Source organism: Balaenoptera acutorostrata, chromosome 8 (genome assembly GCF_949987535.1).
Source record: "Balaenoptera acutorostrata chromosome 8, mBalAcu1.1, whole genome shotgun sequence".
Lineage (NCBI taxonomy): Eukaryota > Metazoa > Chordata > Mammalia > Artiodactyla > Balaenopteridae > Balaenoptera > Balaenoptera acutorostrata.
The window spans coordinates 55,753,654-55,778,600 of NC_080071.1; the positions used below are offsets into that span (position 1 = coordinate 55,753,654).

The 24,947-nt window shown below is 38.5% G+C and overlaps 1 protein-coding gene across 2 annotated transcripts in view; it reads right to left on the reverse strand.

The window, feature by feature from the left end:
* Window positions 1–10,740: 10,740 nt before the first annotated feature.
* GTF3C3 (general transcription factor IIIC subunit 3) overlaps window positions 10,741–24,947 on the reverse strand; it is a 30,686-nt gene continuing 16,479 nt past the window's right edge. The window contains exons 11-18 of one of the 2 annotated variants that reach the window (XM_057551806.1): window positions 23,913–24,115; window positions 23,462–23,567; window positions 22,700–22,831; window positions 20,651–20,888; window positions 19,882–20,072; window positions 15,623–15,747; window positions 13,727–13,879; window positions 10,741–12,304 (exon numbers count right to left, since the gene is read on the reverse strand). In XM_057551806.1, the coding sequence (XP_057407789.1) occupies window positions 12,182–12,304; window positions 13,727–13,879; window positions 15,623–15,747; window positions 19,882–20,072; window positions 20,651–20,888; window positions 22,700–22,831; window positions 23,462–23,567; window positions 23,913–24,115 (1,271 nt within the window). In that variant the 3' untranslated portion in view covers window positions 10,741–12,181. The remainder of the gene's footprint in view (window positions 12,305–13,726; window positions 13,880–15,622; window positions 15,748–19,881; window positions 20,073–20,650; window positions 20,889–22,699; window positions 22,832–23,461; window positions 23,568–23,912; window positions 24,116–24,947) is intronic. The other variant, XM_057551805.1, reaches the window with a different exon arrangement.

Below are 24,947 nucleotides of genomic sequence, written 5' to 3' on the forward strand. Positions count from 1 at the left end.
TGGATTCACCTTCTCCCAGCATTATTTGCCTGGAAACCTAATAGGGTAGGGTGTCAGCTGTGTTACCAGGCAGCATTGCTTATAGTAAAAATGACCCCCTAATGAGTAAATTGCACCTAGACTGGGAGGCTTATAACGCCTGGTGAGAAGCAGGGCCCTGGGGCTTCACTATGAGGTTCACTCTGTGAGCGAGTGCATACTTCCATGCTAGGCCCTGGAAGTGATGTTCATGAGCTTTTACAAACAATATTGGTTCCTATGGTGGTCTTGGTTCTTGTGTGGCTTTGTTCCTTTATACTTGTGCTGTTCCTTGGAGGCCAAAAGTCTAGCTCCTGGACTCTGTAAGGGCCCCTGGTGATGACACATCTGATGCTGTTCTGCTGACATGCTGTAATTCCTATCCTGTATCCTTCTATAGATCTAAATGAGGCTGATGCCAGGTGCGGCCTATTGGTCTTGTGACTGTGAGTGTCCCACTGGATTGAGTCACTGTGCTGGTCAAGCAGAGCGGACATTGCAGGTGGCATTTCAAAACAGTGGTAAAAAATTATTCAGTAAAGTCAGTCGAGACACAGACTGGTTAGTCAGCCTTTTAGTAAAATAAAGGTGGGTTTCCACCTCATCCTACCTCAGTACAAGCCTTTATATTCAGATGGATTTTACACTTAAAGGGGAAGAACACCACATCTGGGTATATACTGAAAAGAATTGAAAGCAAGACCTTGAACAGAAATTTGTACACCAATGTTCATTGCATTATTCACAATAGCAAAAGGTAGAAACAACCCAAATGCCTATCAATGGATGAAGGGATAAATAAAATTTGGTATATAATAGAATGGAATATTATTCAGCCTTCAAAAGAAAGGAAATTCTGACACATACTACAACATGAATGAACCTTGAAGACATTATGCTAAGTAAAATAAGCCAGTCACAAAGGACAAAAACGGTATGATTCCACTTATATGAGTAGTCAAATTCAAGTTCATAGAGAGAGAAAGTAGAATGACAGTTGCCAAGGGCTGGGGCAGAGAGAATAGAGAGCTCTCATTTAATGGGTACAGCATTTCAGTTGAGAAAGATGTAAAAGTTCTGGAGATGATGGTGGTGATGGTTGCACAAAAATGTCAATGTACTTAATGCCACAGAACTATACACTTAAAAACAGCTAAAATGGTAAATTTTATGTTATGTACATTTAACCATATTTTTTAAAGGTGGGGACAAAACCATAAAAGTACTAGATTATATGAGTAGAAAGTTTTGTCATCTTGTGGAGAGAAAGATATTTCTAAGAATGACACCCCAAACAGAAAACCTATAGGGGAAAAAAAAGACTAGAGGGCTTCTCTGGTGGCACAGTGGTTAAGAATCCACCTGCCAATGCAGGGGACATGGGTTCAAACCCCGGTCCGGGAAGATCCCACATGCCATGGGGCAACTAAGCCCGTGCGCCACAACTACTGAGCCTGCGCTCTAGAGCCTGCGAGCCACAACTACTGAAGCCTGTGCACCTAGAGCCCGTGCTCTGCAACAAGAGAAGCCACCGCAATGAGAAGCCCACGCACTGCAACGAAGAGTAGCCCCCTCTCGCCGCAACTAGAGAAAGCCCACGTGCAGCAACGAAGACCCAATGCAACCAAAAATAAAATAAATTAAAAAAAAAACAACTAGAAAAAAGAGTCCTTTATTTTATAAACAAAATTAACAAGCCAACAACATACCCACTGAGTTTTCTCCTCCTCGTCTACCTGTGTCTTGCACCTGTGGCCCACCTGGTGTGGCGATGAGGCCCCCACCTCCGGGCAGTCAGTTGGCACCCACACGGGTCCTGGCTTACAGCTGGGAGAGACCACTTTAGTCTGAACCTCACAGAGGATACACAAGGCCTCCTCACTGTCAGATGAGCAACCATGGCAAATGCGACAGGTTTCTTTCCCCCAAATCCTCCTGAAATAAAAAGGTGTGTGATAAGCAAGACTTTGGGGGGTTTGCAAAGCCTCCAGTAGCACTGGGGTTGCTCCTCATCCACAGCCAGGTGCTCTGCCCTCTTTCCAGACCCAGAAGAGGTCCTCCTGCTGCCAAGTTACTTGAGTCAAATTGGTGAATGGTTGGTGATTTCAGGACTGTCTCCAACAAACCACCTGTCATACCCATTAAACTCAAAACATAGCCTTAGTTTTCAGCAGCTGATGGACCAGGGAAGAATCTATTCGAATCCGATACTTATTAAAAATGATGTGTTTCACATACTTCTCTGAAATGCAAGAGAAATGATGCTTTTCAAGTGACAGATTTCTTCCCTCCTTACTTCCTGCAGGAGAGCCACCAGTTCAGGGACCTGTTTCTCATGCTCTTCCAAAGCCCTTTCAACATCATTGAATCATTACCCACAGTAGCACCACCAACTACTTCATATCCCAACCACTCTCCAGTGATGCCCTGTACTGACAAATGTGAGCTGTCTTCTCTTTCTTCTCCACCATGAGCATCTGGGAACCCCTAATTCCTGACATGCTAGTTCTGTTTGGCAGTTGAGGGCATCCTGAACTCAGGGCACAGTGAACTGATCAATCTAAGTTTGCTTGTTCAGTACCCATAATTCATACACAGCCTCTACCACTGGGAGACTATTTAAAATGCCTAAGGACTTTAACATTCAGATAATGGCATTAATTAAGACTGTCTTAATATGGTCCCTCAAATCTGTACAGTCCAATATGGCAGCCAAAGCTATTTCAATTTTAATTTAAATTAAATTTAAATAAATTAAAATTAAGTATAATTTAAAATTCAGCCCCTTAGTCGCACTAGCCCCATTTCAACAGCTCAATAGTGTCTAGTGCCCACCGAATTGGACCACACAGATGCAGAACATTTATATCACAGGAAGTTCTATTGGACGGCACTACCTTAAACCATGGATCTCTGCTCAAACTCTTTCCAACACTCATTAAATATCTATGCTTCTATAATTCCCAGGTGTAGTGAGATGACATGCCTGTTTCTAGCCTTCAACTTCCATATTAACCTTCTTTCCATTTCTAGGTTGGGTGCTGGGGGAGCACAAAGCACTATCCTGCTCTTAATACCCTGACCTCACCGCTCCCAGGAATTCTGGGGAACACTGAAGGGCTGTACCATACAAAGGGGACATAAGCATGTGTATGATACCTTCCTTAGCCTATTGCCAACAACAGTGAGTTCTAGGAGCTGGTTATAATCAGCTCCCCTGTTGCTGTGAGCCCAGGGATCCCTGGCACGACAATGCAGCATGCCTACAACTTCTCTTACCTCCGCAAAGTGCTTGGAAATTAACAAACGCATCACAGGGTATCCCAAGTATTAGTGACTTTCTATTTTCAAGCCACAGAGACCTTATAAGTATTAGCTCATAGAATGACTAGTAAAAGGCAGTTATTTGGGACCAACAACTCTTGGCATGGCTCCCCTTGTGACAGCTTTTCACCCCCCCCCCCCCCCACCCCATCTAGAAGACAGCCAGGAGTTGCTTTACGGCCTGGAGCCAAGTAGAGATTGAGGTAATGCTGGGTCAGTCTGGACCCCCAGTCCATTCCTGGCAGCCTCTCAGCACTTCTGCACCTTTTCCAGTTACCAAGGGAGGGCGCCTTTGGGTAGGTAGACTCTGCCATCAGTCAGTCATAAAGGATTCCCGCCAAAGAAAACCCCATGACCTCAAATGGAAGGTCTCTTCTGGACAGGTGAGGCTTATAGGTTTCTGATTCCTACTGCCTTTAATGGATTATTAACATCTCTTCTCACACCTACAAGGCCAATTCTGCCTCACCTGCTCCAAGGTAGTCTGCTAGCTGATGGGAGTTGTCCTGTGTTGTTTTCTCTGATTCCCTATAGTATAGTCCCCGCTTTCCCTCCTTCCTTCAGAATTAACAATTAGAAGAATCTCGGGAGTTTCTTTTGCTTCCTGAGATGCCTGAAGTTGGCCCACAGAAGCCAGTAGGCCTCCCCATCTCCACTGCCTTTAAAAACATATGTAAGTTCTTGACTCTTCCTAGAGAAGATCTCTGGCTTGTGATGAGACTAGAATCATTTGTATAAGGCAAAGCCAAAGCTTGCTATAAAGCCCTTTAGCAGGCAAGCACCTGGGCCATGTACCCTCTCCGTATTTTTAATTCTTACATCTCCAGGAGGGCCTAGTAAATCCTCCAAAATCCACCTCTGCCTCTTAGTTTCTGAGAAGTCTAGCCGTGTTTCTATAGATGACTCTCCCTCCCCCAGCACCCACTTTCTGCTTCCAGAACCCACCAGCTTTCCACCGAGGCTATTTCAATGGTCCTACCATTTGTTCCCTACTTCCTGTAGGTCCAGATGGAGGTGGGGTTAGTCTGCCTTCTACCGGGATCTTCCTAAGAACTCCACCTGATGGTCCAGAATCTTCCTGACTTTCCTAAACACAGTCCAACTTTCTTCTGAAGCTTCATGTTGGCCATAAAAGGAAAAAATTATAATAAATTTGATTATGCCGAAAACTTAAAACTTCAATTTAAAAAAGACACCATAAAGTGAAAAAAAAAGTGAAAGACACAGATTTAATTCCAGATTAAAGAATACCTACAATTAAATAAGAAAAATAGAACCCAAGTTTTTAAACGGGCAAAGGATATGACAATTCAGAGAAGAAAAAATTCAGAGAAGAAAATTCAGCAATTCAGAGAAGAAAAAAAATCCAAAAGGTTTATAAACATGAGATGATAGATTTCAACCTTGGTTGCAATCTATTTGCAATCTTGTTGCAAATGCAACAACCATTTTTCTCCTATCAATTGGGAAAAAAATATCGGGTGTGAAGTGGGCATAGGGAGACAGCTAACCTCGCACAATCAGCACAGCCACCTGGGAGGGCAGCTTGGTAGCATTTACCCGACGATTCTGACTATTCTGACTATACACAGAGAGGCAAGCACAGTTCTTTTCTTTTTCCCCTGGAAGGGTTAAATCAGTAACTACAAGTCCTTTGCATCCTTAGAGGAAAAGTCTAGGTCTTTCCGGACACAGCAGAACTTCAATGTGTTAACACGCTAACCGGCTCTGTCTCTTTTCTCAGGCTTACCAGAGACCCTCTAGAAAAAGAGTAGGGCTGAGAAGAGATTAAGGAGAGGGGAAAAACCCCGTCCTGTCATTTAACACTACTGAAATTGTCAGGATATTTTTACCTTTCGATAATCTCCCAGCAATAAAAATCAATGTGAATTTTTCTTTACTCATCCAAAGCTGGTTTTAATCTGCGCCTCAAAAATGGCACGAAAGTCGTGCTTTCCAACCTTTTCCACGTCGTGGCACACGATAACTGGCAGTATCTGTAGGGCACGCAGGCGGCTCCAGGATTCTCTGGCCTCCGCAAGGCCTGGCGAGGTGATCAGCGCGGCTCCGGCTGGAAGATGCTCGCGGTTGGGAAGGTCTGTGAATACCACGCTCCCTCTAGCGGTCAGCGTCCCTACCTTTCTCCTCCTTTAATCACGGAAGAGAAACACCTGAAATGGGGAAGACGCGCCTCACCCACGCACGAATTTACCAAGCATCTCCTAACAAGGCAGAACTAATTCTGCAAAGCGTTTGTTAGAAAAATACCTCTTTCAACTGTCCATAGGTACGCAGGCGGGCTTAGATAAGAAACACTTGTTTTGCTGCATTCAACCCCCTCTGAAACTAGAAACTGAAATTAGTCTACACCACTACCTAGCTCTAGAAAGAGGCAACAACTGACATCCTTAGAACTGGCTATCCCAGCAGTGACTTCCTCCGGCCCTCTTGACACAGCTGCGGGCCCCTGAGTCAGAGCTGTGTTTATCAGCTTTCTCTTTCCTCTTTTCGCTTGCTTGAACTCCCTTTCCTGAATACAAACACCTGAGTGTCTTTGCTAAAATGCCAAGTGGTCTTGCTAATGGTCACTCTGATCCTAGTTTGCTTATCCTGAGTCCAAAAACAGGGTAGATTTCCTAATTTTCGTGCATGGTGTGGGTACCTTGATAGTTCCTAGACATTCTTTTGCTCAAGGCCAAAAAAATGGGCAGCAAGAAACATGTTAGGGCTCCAGCTGTCCTCTCCATGCTGATGGAGAGCAGTGCAAAGGGACAGAGCTTTTGGGATATGATTGCCCAAATGTGGAGAGTGTTTTTGCAATTTTTTCTCTTCAAGTAAAAATAATTAAGCTTATTTTGGGGGAAAATGTTAAAAGCTGGCATAACTGCATTAAGACAATGAAATGATGAAGTACAATTCTGAATTTATAAAATGTACGGCCATCTACTGCATATAAAAAAATCATTGTTCCTCCTACTGGAATTATTTATAATCAAGCAATCACATACCTTGAAATATAAATGAATTTATAAGATACGGTAACTGCCACAAAGAACTTGTATTAGACTGTTTTGTAACCTTTCATTTTCTCATCTGAAATTTTCTCATCTCTTCAATTTTCCTTTTTGTCTTTTTTAAATTCTATTTTCCCCAGCCCTTTCATGGAATTAATTCTGGCAGTTACATTTTTAATTTGATAAATCTTTTATTCTTTGAATATTCCTTTTTATAGCATTTTCTCTTCATGTATACAATATCTTCTCATCCGGGAATATTAATTACATTTTCTTTAGTTTTCTACTTCCTGCACTAGTTCTGTTCCCTTGAGTTTCCCCCCATCCCCTACCCATTCGCTTATATGAATCTCTGTCATTTCAGAGGCTTTCTTCAAACGTCTAATGATCATTAGCTGCCTCTTCAGACGAATATCAAGGTACCTCCAAGCTGACTGGGTTACGGTGAAAGTGGGAGGGGTTTGTCCACTGGCAGGTTTCACTGGGAACCCCCAGCTGTCAGTATCTACAGGTCTTTTATCTTGGGCCAGGTTTTCCTCTGCGAGGAATCCTCTAATCCCCTGCTTGGAGGATATTAACTTGGCTGCCAGTTTTCTGGGAGTTTAATAGGAGAAGGATGCTGAGATCACTGTTCCGTGTGTAGACTTTTACTTAATCCTCTGCTTTCGGTGTAACACTCTGTCTTCAGCTATGCCTGGTATTCCTGCATCCAGAGATCCTGATTCAGCAGCTCCAGAAAGTAAACCACTGGTGTTCTGCAGGGCGGGGGCGAAGTGGTAACCTACTCGAGGTGAACAGGGCAACTGAGAAGATCTAACGGCTTAACAGACTTTCAACTGCTCCACCTGCTTTTAGCCCCACCTCACCTGCCTTTGGAGGTTGCTGCCATCTCTAACGCGTGAGCCTCTCAGGGCTTGAATCAACTGGCATCCGATTGCCTCTCCACCACCTCCTGTGGGCACTTGGCTTTCATTTTCCTCTGGCATATTCAGTTGCCAATTGCCTATTTGCTTTTTACTTTCCAAAATTATTTCATCTGCCTGTCTTTTATTCTCTGTGGTCTTGAGTTCATACTGTATTTTTTGTTTGGTTTGCTTTTGTCTTTGGGTTTTTTGGATCTTTGGTTTTTTGATCTTGAAACCTCTGGGGTGTCTGTGTAGACCAGTTAGTTGACTGTTTTCAGCTCTTAGCAACTTAAAGCTACGCCTCAGCTTCGGAGCCAAAGCATGCTCTTCTCACCGGGGCCCCCAGCCAATGACTGAGCAAGGTGGAGATAACCCAGATCATGCTCGTCTCTGCTGAATTCTAGGCAATGACTGAGCAAAGCTGGAACGCAAGGGCCTAGCCGTGTCCACCATTAAGGAACTCTTCCAATGGGCGATCTGTGCTCCAGAGCTCCCCATTGAGCTGGCTCAGATTGTGTCGTCTGCATCAAAGTCTGATAGCTCCCCCTGCCCAGGCCTGGGCCTGTTTTCCTCACAAGTGTTACTCATCAATACACCTTTCGTTTTCAACACCTGCTTCCTAGAGAATGCAATTGGCATGCTAGCTTATGTAAGAAAGAGAATCTCTTGGAAGGATACAGAGTTATCTTAGAGAATCAAATGAAGAATTCACTTGTGAAGGAAGAAGCATTCCAGGTGCCTCAGCAACAGGACTCTGCCAGACTTTCCCTTAAGGCACTGCATTGGTGTAGTTTAGTTCCAAGGACACTGAACTTCACCATCATCTCTCAAGGCTGAGCTTCAAAATATCAGGAAGGGAGAATATGATTGGCCCAACTTGAGTCAAGTTCAATTAGCAGTGGCCAGGAGGACTTAGTACTAATTGAGGGCCATTTCCATAGAGGGAGGAAGTGTGAGCTAACAGTCATCCAAAAAAGATGTTACTCCTAGGCAGATGCCATTTGCCAGTGATTGTACAGGTGAAAATGAGGGATAATATTAGGTAGATATGTCTTATGAGCTAGATTCAGAAAAAAGAGAAATACCATTTATTCCGGGTCACCCAGAAAAAAGAGTAACCACCCTCCCACATGTCTGCCATTTACTATTTGAAAATAACTATCGTGTTTCCTTTTGAGTCTTCTATATTCTAGGCTAGGCATCTTAATTTCTTTCTAGAGTTCTCCAATAAACTCAAAATGAATTAAAGACCTAAATGTAAGACTGGATAATATAGGGAATTCCCTGGCAGTTCAGTGGTTAGGACTGTGCACTCTCACTACTGAGGGCCCGGGTTCGATCCTTGGTCAGGGAAGTAAGATCCCACAAGCTGCGTGGCACAGCCAATAAATAAATAAATTAAAAAAAAAGACTGGACTATAAAGCTCTTAGAGGAAAACATAAATCATATTTTCAAATTTGACATATTTATGTGAAAGGCAGGACACTCTGACATAAATCATAGCAATATCATTTTGGATCCACCTCCTATAGTAATGAAAAAAATAAACAAAAATAAACAAATTGGACCTAATTAAACTTAAAAGCTTTTGCATAGCAAAGGAAACCATAAACAAAACGAAGAGACAACCCACATTATGAAAAAAAATATTTGCAAATGATGCAACCAACAAGGGATTAATCTCCAAAATATACAAACAGCTCATGCAGCTCAATATCAAACAACCCAATCAAAAATATGGGCAGAAGATCTAAATAGACATTTCTCCAAAGAAGACATACAGATGGCCAAAAAGCACATGAAAAGATGCTCAACATCACTTATTATTAGAGAACTGCAAATCAAAACTACAATGAGGGGCTTCCCTGGTGGCACAGTGGTTGAGAATCTGCCTGCCAATGCAGGGGACACGGGTTCGAGCCCTGGTCTGGGAAGATCCCACATGCCGCAGAGCAACTGGGCCCGTGAGCCACAATTACTGAGCCTGTGCGTCTGGAGCCTGTGCTCCGCAACAAGAGAGGCCACGATAGTGAGAGGCCCGCGCACTGCGATGAAGAGTGGCCCCCACTTGCCACAGCTAGAGAAAGCCCTCGCAGAGAAACGAAGACCCAACACAGCCATAAATAAAATAAATAAATAAATTAAAAAAAAAAAAAAACTACAATGAGGTATCACCTCACACTGGTTAGAATGGCCATGATCAGAAAGTGTACAAACAATAAATGCTGGAGAGGGTGTGGGAAAAAGAGAACCCTCCTACACTGTGGGTGGGAATGTAAACTGGTACAACCACTATGGAGAACAGTATGGAAGTACGTTAAAAAACTAAAAACAGAAATACCATATGACCCAGCAATCCCACTCCTGGGCATATATCTGGAGAAAACCATAGTTTGAAAAAGATATGGGTACCCGAATGTTCACTGCAGCACTATCTACAACAGCCAAGACACGGAAGCAACCTAAATGTCCACTGACAGGAATAGATAAAGATGTGGTACGTATATACAATGGAATACTACTCAGCCATAAAGAAGAATGAAATAATGTCATCTGCAGCAACATGGATGGACCTAGAGATTATCATACTAAGTGAAGTAAATCAGACAGAGAAAGACAAATATCGTATGATATCACTTATATGTGGAATCTAAAAAACTGATACAAATGAACTTATTTACAAAACAAAAACAGACCCCCAGACTCTGAAAACCAACTTATGGTTACTAATGGGGACGTGTGGAGAGGAGGGATAAATTAGGAAGTTGGGATTAACATATACACACTACTATATGTAAGACAGATAATCAACAAGGACCTACTGTATAGCACAGGGAACTATACTCAATATTCTGTAATAACGTATATGAGAAAAGAATCTGAAAAAGAATGGATATATGTATAACTGAATCACTTTGCTGTACACCTAAAACACAACATTGTAGATTAACTATAAAATAAAAATTAAATTAAAAAAATAGAAAAAATAAAATAAAAACTTTAATTAAAAAAAAATAGGCAGAAGGCCTGGAGGATAGAAAAAATAACTGCTCATCTCCTTCTTCTTTCTAAAGTATATTTTTGCTCAATTTTTATGTTGTTACTCTGAACTGTAGCAAGTATGTTCCTCCAAAGGAACATCTCTGAGCAAGGAGTAGCCTGCTAGTGAACCTGAACATGCTATTTAATCTCTCATAAATAAGATGGGGATGATAATAACAACAATAACACCTACCTTGCAGGTGACTCTCCGACAGAATCAGAGTTAATGTATCTAAAATATCCTGCACTGTACTTACAACACAGTAGCATAGTAAAAACACTCAGCAAATGGTAGTTATGATTTTAAATGATAAACAAACTCATGCATTTATCAGCTTTTTTTTTCTTAGAAGACTGCTAGAGAGATTTATTGTGTCCTCCAAGGCTATTCAGCAGATACTGGAGTTACAGCACAGTGAGTTTAATTCAAGAGAGAAATTCTGAACACAGAGTACTCAACTCCACAGAATTCCAAGACACAAATCTACCTCATCACTATATCACAGTCGGCTTTATCATTACCTGCAAATGGCATGAAATAAAATATATATATAAGCATATGAAACAATTAACTTTAATTACAAAAATAAAGTTTATTTAAATTCTATATATACACATACATACACATACACACATACAGACTGCACCATACATTTACTTATTACATACAAATTCTGCTTCTCAACTACAAAGTTATGTATACAGTGTAAACAGTGGTAAGAATTCCTAAAAAGCCCCCACTGTACTTCTTTCATCCTAAATCTCATACTTGTTTTCCTCCCACAATTGGACTGGGTCTTATAATCCACATGTACATTTATTACAGTATTTGTTTCCCCCTAAAAAGAAACTCTAAAAAGCTCTTATTAAACCAAGTATATCTAACAAGTACTGTTATCTTAGATCCAAGAACATGTAATATTTGAGATAAGTAAAAGGTTTTTATCTGTTTCTACTTCATCAGTAAAACCTTATTCCATACATACAATTCCCCAGTCTTCCTACTACGTTCCTAGTGATCTTGAAATGGAAACCAGGTCATGGCTATTGAACCTAGTCACCTTTTTTTTCTTTTTTTTTTGGTCAGAAAGCCAAACATTGATAATGCATTTTTTTATTTGCCTCAGAGCAGTTTGCTATGAATTAAGCCCAGCCTCCCAGCCCTCAGTCTTTATGGCTAAGATACATGTAGGTGAAAAGTAAAAGATTAACTCCATTACTTGTCTTCCTACCACATAACCATTTAAAATAAGTTTGCAAGGAACTAAGTGAATTATATAATTGTGCTGACATGAGAGTCCCAATCTATCTTTCCTCTGCTAAGTAACCTCCTTTTCTATGTATCTGAAAAACTAATGGCAATAGTAACAGGGCACTAAGAAATGGATGACTGACAACAATGATATATGTAGAAATGTAGCAAACATTTCTTTCAAATAAATATATGCTCAAGGTCTGTATTTAAAGAACTGTATTGAGAGGTAATATCTCTCTTACTACTGTATTCCAAACACCTATCACAGTGCCTGGTACATAGTAGGTGTTTAATATACAGTATTAAATACACAAATGAATAAATGGTGTGAAAAAAATAGTGTATTCAACTCCATGCTGGTTCAATGGCTAATACTGTCCATTTCAGTTTGGGGGACAACTTACCAAAAAATAGTACGGGAAAATGACAGACCAATATAAAATTCTTGCAGGAATGATAATTTTGCATATCTACCAAAAGATCATTATCATATATTAAAAATGAAATACACAGATAATTCTGAAATTATCATGTCCATTTTTGGGTTAATAATAAGCCCTGAGACAGAAAATACAGGTCCATGCACAGCAGCTGCCCAAGCTGCTTTCCCAGCTGAGGGGCTTTATATAGAACAATAAGTATATAAAAGCTTCTGAGCCATTCCAATATTCCCGCTGTTCTGATATATGAGAGACAAATTGTAGGCAATATCTCTTCGTAAGTCTAACTGGTCAACTTCCATACCCTAGGGGGAAAAAATATATGAATGAGTTATATTTCAAACTGACAACCAGGACAATTTTATGGCAAATAAATAGTTTTGTAAGTGTTCAAAAAACTATTAAAATTCATAATACTAAAAAAAAATTATAAAACTAGACATATACCTTGGATTTAAATTTTTATCAGGTAATGCTGATTCAGTTAATTGTTACAGTAACTGTATCATCAAATATTTTTAAATGTGTAACCAATAAGTTAAAGAAAAAAGTCTCATCCACAAGACATGGCAGAATGAACTGTAGATGAATTAGGATTTAAGAGTAAAAAAGTGAAACCATAAAAGAAAAATACAGTTGAAAAATACAATAATATAATCTTGGGTAGGAAAGGCCCTTCTAAGTATAACAGCAAGAGTAGAAACTATAAAGAGAAAGATTGATATGACTTCATAAAAAATGTAAAACTTCTGCATGCAAAAAAAAATCATAACACAAATGACCAGATGGGAAAAAAATACCTGTACTATATAACAGAAACGCATATAAAGAATAGGTCTAGGAGGGCATATTGATTATATGATTGATTATATGATTATAACCAAATTGATTATAATGATTACCTTATGAGTGTTATTACCTTTTTTTCTACTTAAATAACAAAGCAATGAACTCAATGGAATAGATTAGATCTATGTTCCTAATCTTCCCCATGCAAAATTTTATAGTCACCTGAAAAAACATCTGCAACAATGAAAAATGATACCTATAAAGCTTAAGGAGCAATACATAAAGTAGTTATGAAATAAAGAACACAAAAGTATATGTATTTCATCAGCATAACTATAAGAATATGTATTCATTTGCTTAATAGCTAATGTTGAACAAGGGTAATAGAAAACAGTTGTGAGGGAATGTGGGGATTATGAGTGCAACTTAAAAATATTAACAGTGAAAACATACTTTCCTTCAGAAATTAAAAATCAGGCTTTAAACACAGACTATCATAGTATTGGCAACACTTCACCCTATATTACATTATCTTAAACAAAACTGCATTTATATTGGTCTTTCATTTTTATAAAGAAGTATGTTAGTTACACTTTTGAACTTGGAAATGAATAATGGCTATACTACTCAATACTCAGGCTTCCTGTCTACCAGCTCACACCTGTTAACCACAGGGGCTATCTTAGGATAACTGAAATGGTCATAACCAGAAGTCATATATGGCCACATATTTGCTGATCAGGTCATTAAGGCCAGGATGTCAAAGAATTACTTGTTGCTGAACATAATTAAATAAGTGCATTCAATAAGGAGAAAATACATTTTAATATATAAGCTACAATTAATTTCACTGTCTGGACCACTACACTGAGCTAACTGCACTTATCTATAGATGAAATGAGGTGACTCCTCAGTTTTTAGAGTAAATCATACAATACCTCTACCACGAATGGAGGGAGCTCCAGGGCCTTCTGATAATAGTGGATTGCAAGGTGAATCAGCCCCAGCTGGTGAAGGCCACGGCCCAAATTGTAGAATGATTCCTGGCAAGGCCCACGTAGACTGAGGTATCGATTAAGAAAGGAAAAGCCCTACCAAAAAGAAAAAGATAAATAATTCAATAGTTCACTCATTTGACAGTATGTGCCAGGTGCAGGAATACAAATATTTTTTTTCAAAAAGACAGTGCTACCCTAAAAGAATATATGCCTGTGGTGTAGTGTTATATCACAACATGGTCAATATCTCTTCTGAAGGTGTAAAAGAGAGATTTTTTTAAACTAAAGACAAAAGAATTCATAGAAAACAAAGCCAAATGTTACAACTAGCTGTTAAAGATCTGTAATCTATAAGCACACAGAATATATATTTTTATGGTTTCAAGTTGGCTTTTGTGGCATTAGAGGCCAGTAAAATTTTAGGTTTGAGATACCTGTCTAAAAGCTTGACCAAAATATAAAATCCAAGCCCTTATAATGACAATTCAGAAAGTTTCATCCTCATGAGCAAACTCACTTGAGCATATCTAACCTTTCTGGGTAAATGGTACCTTTTATATACCTCTCAGAACCTTAATAACCTCTTAACCTTAAAAAACTTGGTTTTTTTTCCCTCTGAAAACTTCTGACTCAATAGTTTTATGGAGAAACTGATTATTTCAGAGCCTAACTGAAATGATGCAGGCTCCGTGTGTGTCACAGTATCCAAAAAGCAACTTGCTTCTTAACTTCTTCTTGTATTCACTTTCCCCTTTAATGCAGCTTCAACTTTTATCACGCACAGAAAGCTTCAAGTTGCTAGGTGCAAGTATCTGATGTAAGTAATTAAATAAATATATTATCTGAGTTAAGAGTAAATCAACTAATTTGTACGTACAGAAAATAAAATGCAATTTCCTGGGTGATCTGCTATGTACTAAATGGTCACAAATTTTCCTTCATAAATTAATAATAAAAATTAAGGAATTCTTTAGAATTAATGCATTCTAGGAATAAAAATTATGCTCAGTAAACAAATCATACTTTCTGCACAATAAATGAACCCATTTGAGTACATGAATATGACCTCTACTCCACTGAAAAACATGGTTCTCTGTTAAGTAACAGCAGACAAACAATCTCAGAAATATCTTATCTTCTTATTTAAAAATGAGAAATTTAAAGACAAAAATCTGAGAAAGAACGTTTTCTTTCCTTTCCTAACTACTTAAAAAACAGGTATATACATGCATCAAATATATAAACATAAAAACTGAAATAGAAGCAAAAGTGTTGAGGATACAGGGGTGAACAAGACAGATAAGATCTCTGATCTCTTGGAGTTTACATTTTTACTAGAGGAGACAAGCTATGTAAAAAAGTAAACAAGAAAACAAAAAGGTAATTTCAAACTGCTTTACGAACTAAGAAGACTTTAAAAGAGCAAATTGTGGTGATGATGTAAGGAAACAGTCACACAGGCACATATTCATACATTACTGTATGTATACATTATTATATTTTTTAAATTAATTTAAAAAATCTTAAGGACCTAGAAGGCTGGAAGCCTCTGAGGCTCCAGAATATAAGGAAGTCTGCACCGGATTCCTTAAGATTCCGCCTGTGTCTTCTTCATTTATGATCTGGCTGCGCACCCTTTTCTACATGGTTGCGTAAGTCTTAGCCGGGGGTACCCCTAGATGTTGGTCCATGAGTGTTGAACATAGGGATAGGTGTTGGGTACTCCCAACATGTGCGCTAAGCAGGTACTACTTTTGAAGCAGAGTAACAAAAGCATTAAGTATATTCATTTTTAAAGAACATAAAATCAAGTAATGAGGAATCCAAATGAATTACCTGCACAATAAGAGCATGTCTCCTTAATACATACTTCTGAGATGCCATGTGAATAAAGGTTAGGCCTATACAGAGGCTATAGAGAGGTTCATGGGGATGGGTGCGAAAGGCCTGCACATACTGTCCTGAAAAATGAACAGTGATGTCAGATGGTGGGACAAAAACATAGTTCCTTATTTCTTCAACACTTACTCTAATATATTTTAAGGTAAACAAACATTACTGTTACTTTAACATATGCAAGGAGTACATTCTAAAATATCAACCAGGGACTTCCCTGGTGACACAGTGGTTAAGAATCTGCCTGCCACTGCAGGGGACACGGATTCAAGCCCTGGTCCAGGTAGATCCCGCATGTGGCAGAGCAACTAGGTCCGTGCGCCATAACTACTGAGCCTGTGCTCTAGACCCCGTGAGCCACAACTACTGAGCCCGTGTGCCACAACTACTGAAGCCTGTGTGCCTAGAGCCCATGCTCAACAACAAAGAGAAGCCACCGCAATAAGAAGCCCGCGCGCTGCAATGAAGAGCAGCTCCTGCTCACTGCAACTAGAGAAAGCCTGCGCACAGCAACAAAGACCCAACACAGGCAAAAACAAATAAATAAATAAATAAAAATAAAAAAATATCAACCAGGTGAACATTAATTTGAATTTTAACAAAGACCCAACACAGGCAAAAACAAACAAATAAATAAATAAAAATAAAAAAATATCAACCAGGTGAACATTAATTTGAATTTTAAAATAATATATAACATATAACAAAATTAGAAGGATTTACCCATGAACATATCCTGACCATAAAGATTAAATATGAGTATAAAAGTAACTTTTTTAAGGTACAGTTAGATATTTCCATGTAGAATAGTACTTCCAAAATAAACAGTGTATCAATTGTGATCATAAATATATCTTATGATCTTAAATCTTTTTAAAAGCCAATGGGGGAATGTGTCTTTTGGTGAATTCTTTCATAAAATTAATTGAGACCTATCTTATAAATTCAAATGTGATGGATCATGGAGGTGAGAAAAAGAAACATAGTTTTGTTTTGTATTTTAGGTTATGGGTATTATTTTCCCAAACGTAGCAACTACTTTGTTTTGCCTGAGAAGAGCTAAATGTATTTAATAATAAAATAAGAATTCATGGTTTTGTGAATTCCATGTATTCTATATATATAATTGTCTCATATCAAATGCCTAACTGTATGAGATAGAGGAATTTAAGCAAATTTTTCTTATAAAGGTATGATCTCTAATTTATCATATAGATAAGAAAACTTCTATTCCAGAAGGAACAGCACTGTAAAATCTCTTTAGCAGCACAGATGGTAGCCTGCCATTTGGACTTCCTATTTTTGGGGAGTGTAAAAGTTTCTAAATATAGGAAAATAAAATAAAATCTCTATTTTATATTTTCTTAATATTAAACTAACAATTCCAAAAAAGCATACACAATGAAGGAAAGTTTCAGTGTCTGATGTTCAAGATTACTGGCTGAACAACTATAAAAACAGCAGCCATACACAAAGAAACATGAAAGTATTAAACAGCCAAAATCACAGTATATTCAGAAGTGAACTTGGCAACACTAGCTTTCAGGCAGCAGGAGATACATGTCTCACCTAAACTTTTGGTTAGGTATTTTTCTACTTGTTTGCTCCTGATTCCTTATTACAGAAATTTCCTATAAATGATTAAATTTTCCCTGAGTTTAATTAGAATTAGTGAGAGCTATGTAAATAAATCTTAATATAAAGACTTGTCTCCCACCAGTCAGAATGGCCATCATCAAAAAAGTCTACAAACAATAAATGCTGAAGAGGGTGTGGAGAAAAGGGAACCCTCCTGCACTGTTGGTGGGAATGTAAATTGGTGCAGCCACTATGTAGAACAATATGGAGATTCCTTAAAAAACTAAAAATAGAACTACCATATGATCCAGCAATCCCACTCCTGGGCACATATCTGGAGAAAAATATGGTTCAAAAGGATACATGCACCCCAGTGTTCATTGCAGCGCTGTTTACAACAGCCAAGACACGGAAACAACCTGAATGTCCATTGACAGATGAATGGATAAAGATGTGGTACATATCAGTGGAATATTACTCAGCCTTTAAAAAGAATGAAATAATGCCATTTGCAGCAACATGGATGGACCTAGAGATTATCATACTAAGTAAGTCAGACAAAGAAAGACAAATATCATATGATATTGCTTATATGTGGAATCTAAAAAAAAAAAAAAAAGATACAAATGAACGTATATACAAAACAGAAACAGACTCACAGACTTCGAAAACAAACTTATGGTTACCAAAGCAGAAACTGAGACTCTGGGATTGACATATACACACTACTATATTTGAAATAGATACCCAACATGGACCTACTGTATAGCACAGGGAACTCTACTCAATATTCTGTAATAGGGGACTTCCCTGGTGGTCCAGTGGTAAAGAATCTGCCTTCCAATGCAGGGAATGTGGGTTCGATCCCTGGTCAGGGAACTAAGATCCCACACATGCTGTGGGGCAAATAAGCCCATGCTCCACAACCACTGAGCTCGCACACATCAACGAGAGAGCCTGTGTGCTACAAACTACAGAGCCCACATGCCCTGGAGCCCATGCACCACAACTAGAGAGAAGCCCGCACACCACAACGAAGAGCCCATGTGCCGCAACTAAGACCGAATGCAGCCAAAAAAATAAAAAATAAAAATAAATAAATAAAACAAAGAAATATTAAAAAAAAATCTGTAATAACCTAAATGGGCAAAAAAATTTGAAAAAGAAGAGATATATATATATGTAAATAAGTAAGTAAATAAATAAATAAAGGCAAAAAAAAAAAGACTTGTCTCCTAAAGCAGGCATCCCCAACCCGTTCATGGCCTGTTAGGACCTGGGCCACACAGCAGGAGGTGAGCGGCAGGCGAGCAAGTGAAGCTTCATCTGTATTTACAGCCACTCCCCATCACTCCCGTTGCTGCCTGAGCTCTGTCTCCTGTCGAATCAGTGGCAGCATTAGATTCTCATAGGAGCGTGAACCCTACTGTGAACTGTGCATGCGAGGGGTCTAGGTCGTGTGCTCCTTATGAGAATATAATCGCTGATGATCTGAGGTGGAGCTGACGCAGTGATGCTAGCGCTGGGGAGCGGCTGCAAATACAGATTATCATTAGCAGAGAGGTTTGACTACACAGAGACCATAATAAATCAACTGATGCAGACTCATATCAAAACTCTATAACTCAGTGAGTGGCAAGCAAAAACAAGCTCAGGGTTCCCACTGATTCTGCATTATGGTGATTTGTATAATTATTTCATTATACGTCACAATGTAATAATGATAGAAATAAAGTGCACAATAAATGTAATGCGCTGGAATCATCCCCAAACCATCCCCATTCCCACCCCCCTCCCCTCCACCCCACCCCACCCCTGGTCCGTGGAAAAACTGTCTTCTATGAAACTGGTCCCTGGTGCCAAAAAGGTTCGGGACCGCAGTCCTAAAGGAATGAACCATCAGCAAATCTTAAGTCCCTCTTTGTTACTATAGCAAATTAAAATCAGGTAGCAAAGCATCCATAATTAATTAAAATTATTTTGAGAACGAACAAGCCTCAGCAGGGAGAGTTGTTGAGCTTTAAAGTCCTACTTTCGGACTTCCCTGGTGGCGCAGTGGTTCAGAATCCACCTGCCAATGCAGGGGACACAGGTTTGAGTCCTGGTCCGGGAAGATCCCACGTGCCGCAGAGCAACTAAGCCCGTGTGCCACAACTACTGAGCCTGTGCTCTACAGCCTGTGAGCCACAACTACTGAAGCCTGTGCTCCACAACAAAGAGAAGCCACTGCAATGAGAAGCCCATGCACCGCAACGAAGAGTAGCCCCCATTTGCTGCAACTAGAGAAAGCCCATGTGCAGCAACGAAGACCCAACGCAGCCAAAATAAATAAATAAATAAGTTTTAAAAACCATTCAAAAAAAAAAAAAGTCCTACTTTAAAGACTTACTTTAACCTTTTGAAACCAAAGCATCATAAGAAACATAAATATTAATTATTATAATTACTGAGAACACTTATAGCCACTTACTGTATGTGCCAGGCATTATTTTAAGTACTTTATATTAACTCATTTAATTTCCACAATAATCTACAAGGTAGGTCCAATTATTATCTCCATTTCAGAGATAAAGAAACCAAGGCAGAGGGAAGGAGACAAAGTCATATGCCAGGACACTCACCAAGTGCATGCTTAAAACTACCAGATACGAATGCGTTGTGTCCATTCAAGACACACAGGGCATGATTATCTGGGTTTTTCAGCATTAAACGGAGACAAAAGCGGTGATGTCGTACATCTTGGGAATGCATGGTAACTTGATTGAAAATGTTCCAGAGCTGGGGTTTATTGACATTTTCCATTACCATTATCCTAAAATTGCAGAAAGAGGGTGAGGGTAAAAAATAATGTAAAAAGAAAAATCTTCCTGATTTTTAAGATTGAAACCTTTCAGTGCTGTCCCACCAACACTGAAATGCACCGCCCCCAACAAGGGGGATGTAGTCCTTCTACATCTTGTTTCTGCTTTTCAGCAAAACTTTTAAACCACAAAACAGAATCAAGAGGTTTAAGTTTCACCTTTTCTCTCCCAGCCCACTCTCATAGCTGCAGAACAATGAACACTGCATAATAATAATGTGTATCAGACATTGTTAAAAGGTGTTACATACGACAACTCACTTAACTCTCACAGTAATCCTATAAGGTGGTAATATTATGATGCCTGTTTTATCACAATAAATGGGGAGACTGAGGCACAGAGGTTAAGTAAATGGGAGTGCATGCTCTCATATATGCTTCTGAGAATCACCAATTAACAAATTAATCTGTAAGTGACAAGAGAGTTAAAATAAAACAGCTTATTAAATCTTGGCCATGAGAAACTACGTCAAAGTAAATATACATGCTCCATCAAAGAATCTAATTAAAATAAGTTATTGGAAAATCACCTGATATAGTTGTATGCCTTTCTGAAATTTTTGTCCAGAATTGCAGCAGAGAGACCAAAGTATTCTAGCTCTTTGCGTTTTGGCCTGTCCTCATAAAATGAGTAATATTCCAATGAAGAATCCACAAGTAACTCAGCCTCCTGAAATCGGGATAGGTCACATAAGGAGTATATGGCCTTCAAAAGAAGGTTCCACCAGTCATCTTTTGTCAAAACACTCGTGAGTACAGCAAATATTGCTAAAATGAGACCAATGAAAATCAGTTAGGACACTGCACTTCCAGAAATAGGAGTATTAGAAAGAAAATTCACATGACCAATTTTACGGTTAAATTTAATAACCATGGCCCTATGGGACTGAATTCTTGCCAACATTCTTCTGACAATGATGAGAAGGAGGGAGCTGCTTGTTTCCACTCCCTCAACATGACCCCCCTCTGCTCTGCCTGCCTAACAACCTGCAGTCCTAGGTAATTCTCATTTCTGATTGTAAAGTCCAGCTACTTCATTTGTGTTTCTCAGTGCTAGCTAGAATATATGCTCCCCCAGGGCGAGTGTGCTTTCCATGATTGAGGTCAGATATGGGATTCTGCATCTACAAGGCATTCAAATATTTGCTAAGCAAAGGACTTCAAATTCATACTTAACAAATCTTCTCTTCCTTATTTGTCTGTAAGAAACCTCCCTTTATAGCCCTTGAAAAATATCAAAAGCCATAAAATTTTTTTACTGTCTTTGATCCAGTAATTCTCTTCCTGGGAATCTATCCTAAACAACTAGTCAGAAATATGGATAAATCTATAGGCATGAGGATGCTCACTATGGTATTATTTAGAAAAGAAAATTATCAAAAGCAACCGTATAATCAAAAAATAATACGGGAATGATTAAATTATGGAACTGCTATCCAATGGAATATTACACACTCCTTAAATATAACAGCTACAAAGAGAATAGAACATGAGAAAATGTTGAGTGAAAAAAATCAGTAAAAAGATGCATGTAACATAAAGAGCCCTAGATAATCCTACCATGATGCACTGGTGTAATGTGATCCCCACCACGATGAAACTAACTGACAAAACAAAAATCTTATGAGCTTAAGAAAAACCAACAATGGACCTGAAATGAGGAAATACTGAAAGAGAAAACAGCCAGGATCAGATACAGAGAAAAATATGTTAAGGAAACATAGTCCAAAATAATGTGTGCAGAGGCAGAAGCCACTGGGATAAGCCCAGAATCAGTAAACTAGAGAGATGGCAGGGCTCTGAGACTAGATTGTGAGCAGTCGAGCCCACACTCCTATCCTCTGACTCTCTTCCCCTGCGACATCTTGCTTATGTCCTTATAGTGTGCTTAACAGAGATTCAGCTCTTCTGGATTCCAAAACCCTGTCCATTGCACACTGCCATGTCAGTAACAATGGTTTAATTAGTATCTGTGGACCTGATTAACAATGAAAAAATTTTCTGCCAGATTGATATCTCTAGTTTATAGCCTAGGTCTCTTCCAAAGTTCCCTGAGTAATAACCTCACCCAACATACTTGATCATTTTTCAGCTAAAAATAGATGGCTTGCAAAGTCACATGACTTGAGATTGGGCCAAAGCAACTTATTTTCAGACTTTTTATGACCGTTGCTACATTTGTCAAAAATAAGTTTAACAGAGAATGGAATATATGTAATTGAAGTGACTAGACAAATAAAGCAATCTGTATTATCATCTAATCATCACAAATTTCTTTAAATAGGGTATATTTTCCTCTTAAAAAGTCAAAATTAAAAGACTGTTTTAGTTTTTTCACAGAAGGATCTAAGTAGATGCCTGCCTTTTAATTTTTTTAAACTGAAGTATTTACGTATAGCCTTTCTTTCTTTTTTAAAAACACCAAAAGAGTTTATTTTACCTGAGGGATCTAGATTAGAAAATATCATTTTATTCAAAAAGGATATATTTTCAATTAGATTACTGTCAAGTATTACTTCATGAGTTTTTTTTTCCAACTCAGCCAAGTTTTGTGCAATAAAGCAAATGAAAGTAATTACCTTTTGCATCACAATTTGCTGACTCTTGGTCATTGTTGTCTGATATTTTGTCTCTTGACACTTTAATAAGGTAGAGATGCCTCTCTCCAGATTTGGAACTAGATATCAAACAGACTTGGGCTCTATTCATTGCTACCTGAATTAAAGATGATAATTGAGATTTTTTAGTCACATAATTTTTTAGAGAAAATCTATGGGAAACAAGTGTCACAGGTGTGCCTGAAAGCTTCTTTAGTAAGGCAAAAAAAAGACCAGTCATTGTGTATATAAACGCCTAGAAGAGAATGAATAGACTTATTTTTTCCTTAACAAAGGAATCTGGGTCACACTACTCACCTTAGTAAGGAAAAAGAAAGCAATTCATACTAAGTTTATAACACACACACACACACACAGCCACCTCCCTGTAAAAAAGCCAGACTCAGAAAGGATGTCATATCCGGAAAACATTTTTGCAAAGTGAAAAATTTTGGCACATAGCAGTGTCTACAGAGCCGATAACTGATACCATGATGGTTCTCATTTTTCTAAATATGTATTAGCAAAGATTTTATTGTACAATCTATAGTAAAGTTTACACTTTTATGTAGAACTTTCAATTATATACCATTAATCTCTAAGTCTTCTTTTATCTGACTTTCACTTTAAAAAGTTTGAGTTTAACAGAGTAAAAGAGAGTTACAAAATGGCTATAATCTATGTTTAAACCAAATTCTAAACATTTAAGAAGTCAACAAGGCTAATATAAAGAAAGATCATTACCTACCCTTAAAAGCATGGCTAACATGGTAAGCAAGGTATCCACATAACCATACATTTTGCCTTGTGAGAACAATAGAGTAGAACGTTGAAGCAGCAACTTCAGTTCCTAAGTAAATAAGCACATGATAATAAGTGTGACAAGATTCCTTTGCTGTAAATTGTTTTGTTTGCATAGAAAAGTTTTGTCTTAGAAACCAAACCTTAAGAACATTTGCTTTATGATCTCTCACAATAAGTAAAATCCAATGTTTTAGAAACTATAAATTATAACATTAACAATTACAATGTTAAGTTGCTGTAACTTAAGACTCAAAATCACTTTTTCAAAAACACTGAATTTAATACACTAAAATAAAACTTGGATATAAGCTGTAGGGACATCATTAACCGAGGAGAAAGTTCTAAAACATAATCCATCAAGAAAAACGTCTTTCTATGTTACATGGCCTACCTGCTGTGCTGCGTTTGCATCTTGTGCTAAAGTATCTGGATCATACATGGGTTCCAGAGCTTCCAGAGCTTTCTCAGGACGGCCCAGCTGCTGCTGAAGGGTGGAAAGTGAAATTCTTGCATCCAAATGGAGGGGGGCCAGATCAACCACTTTGCCATAGCTTTCAGCAGCACGCTCCATATAGCCTAAGGCCTTTAAGCATTCTAAAATGATGTTAAAATAAAGCATTAATATGAACTACAGATTTGTAAGCGGGCCAAAATTATTTCTCCATTTTAAAAGAAGTTATAGCAATACAGAAAAATTATAACAAGAAAGAAATATATGCATATTTCCAGTACTTTAAAACAATTATCCCTTCTAATCTCTATCTATGCTACAAGGATGTAATCAGTATATATTTTTATATATTTATATATATATATATACACACACAATTTGGTATTCTGCTTTATTCACTTACTATTATGCTTTCAACATTTTCCCATGCCTTCATTGGCATTCTGACTGATTATAATATTCAATTAAATTGCTTATTTACTTAACCATATTATTTGACATTTAGGTGATTCCCAAATTTTTACTCTAATAAATAACACCACAGTAAATATCTTCATGTATAAAAGCCAGAGTTCACAAATTGGCAGACCAGTTTAACCTACAGATATGCTTTGTTAGGCCGCAGTGCTGTTAAAAACAGTGAATTGCCTACATTCTTAAAAGCTAGGATGTTTTATGAAATCCAAGTTACTGGATTCCTTTGAAAAATCTGGATTTGGCAACAGCACGTCCCTTCATTCCCACCTGGTGCATCAGCCATGCTGAGAGACAGCAGCACCCTTTAGACGGGCGTCTCCAGTTCTCACCCTGCCCTGGGCCTCTCACTTACCTACTCTATTCACTTTTGTTACCTGCCAGGCTCCTGAGTTTTGTGATCTCCAATATAAACCACCTCCCCTCACCTCACTCAATTATTTCCTCAGGATAAGTTCTCAGAAGTGAGGCTACTGGGCCTTATTCCTCACACTTTATGCC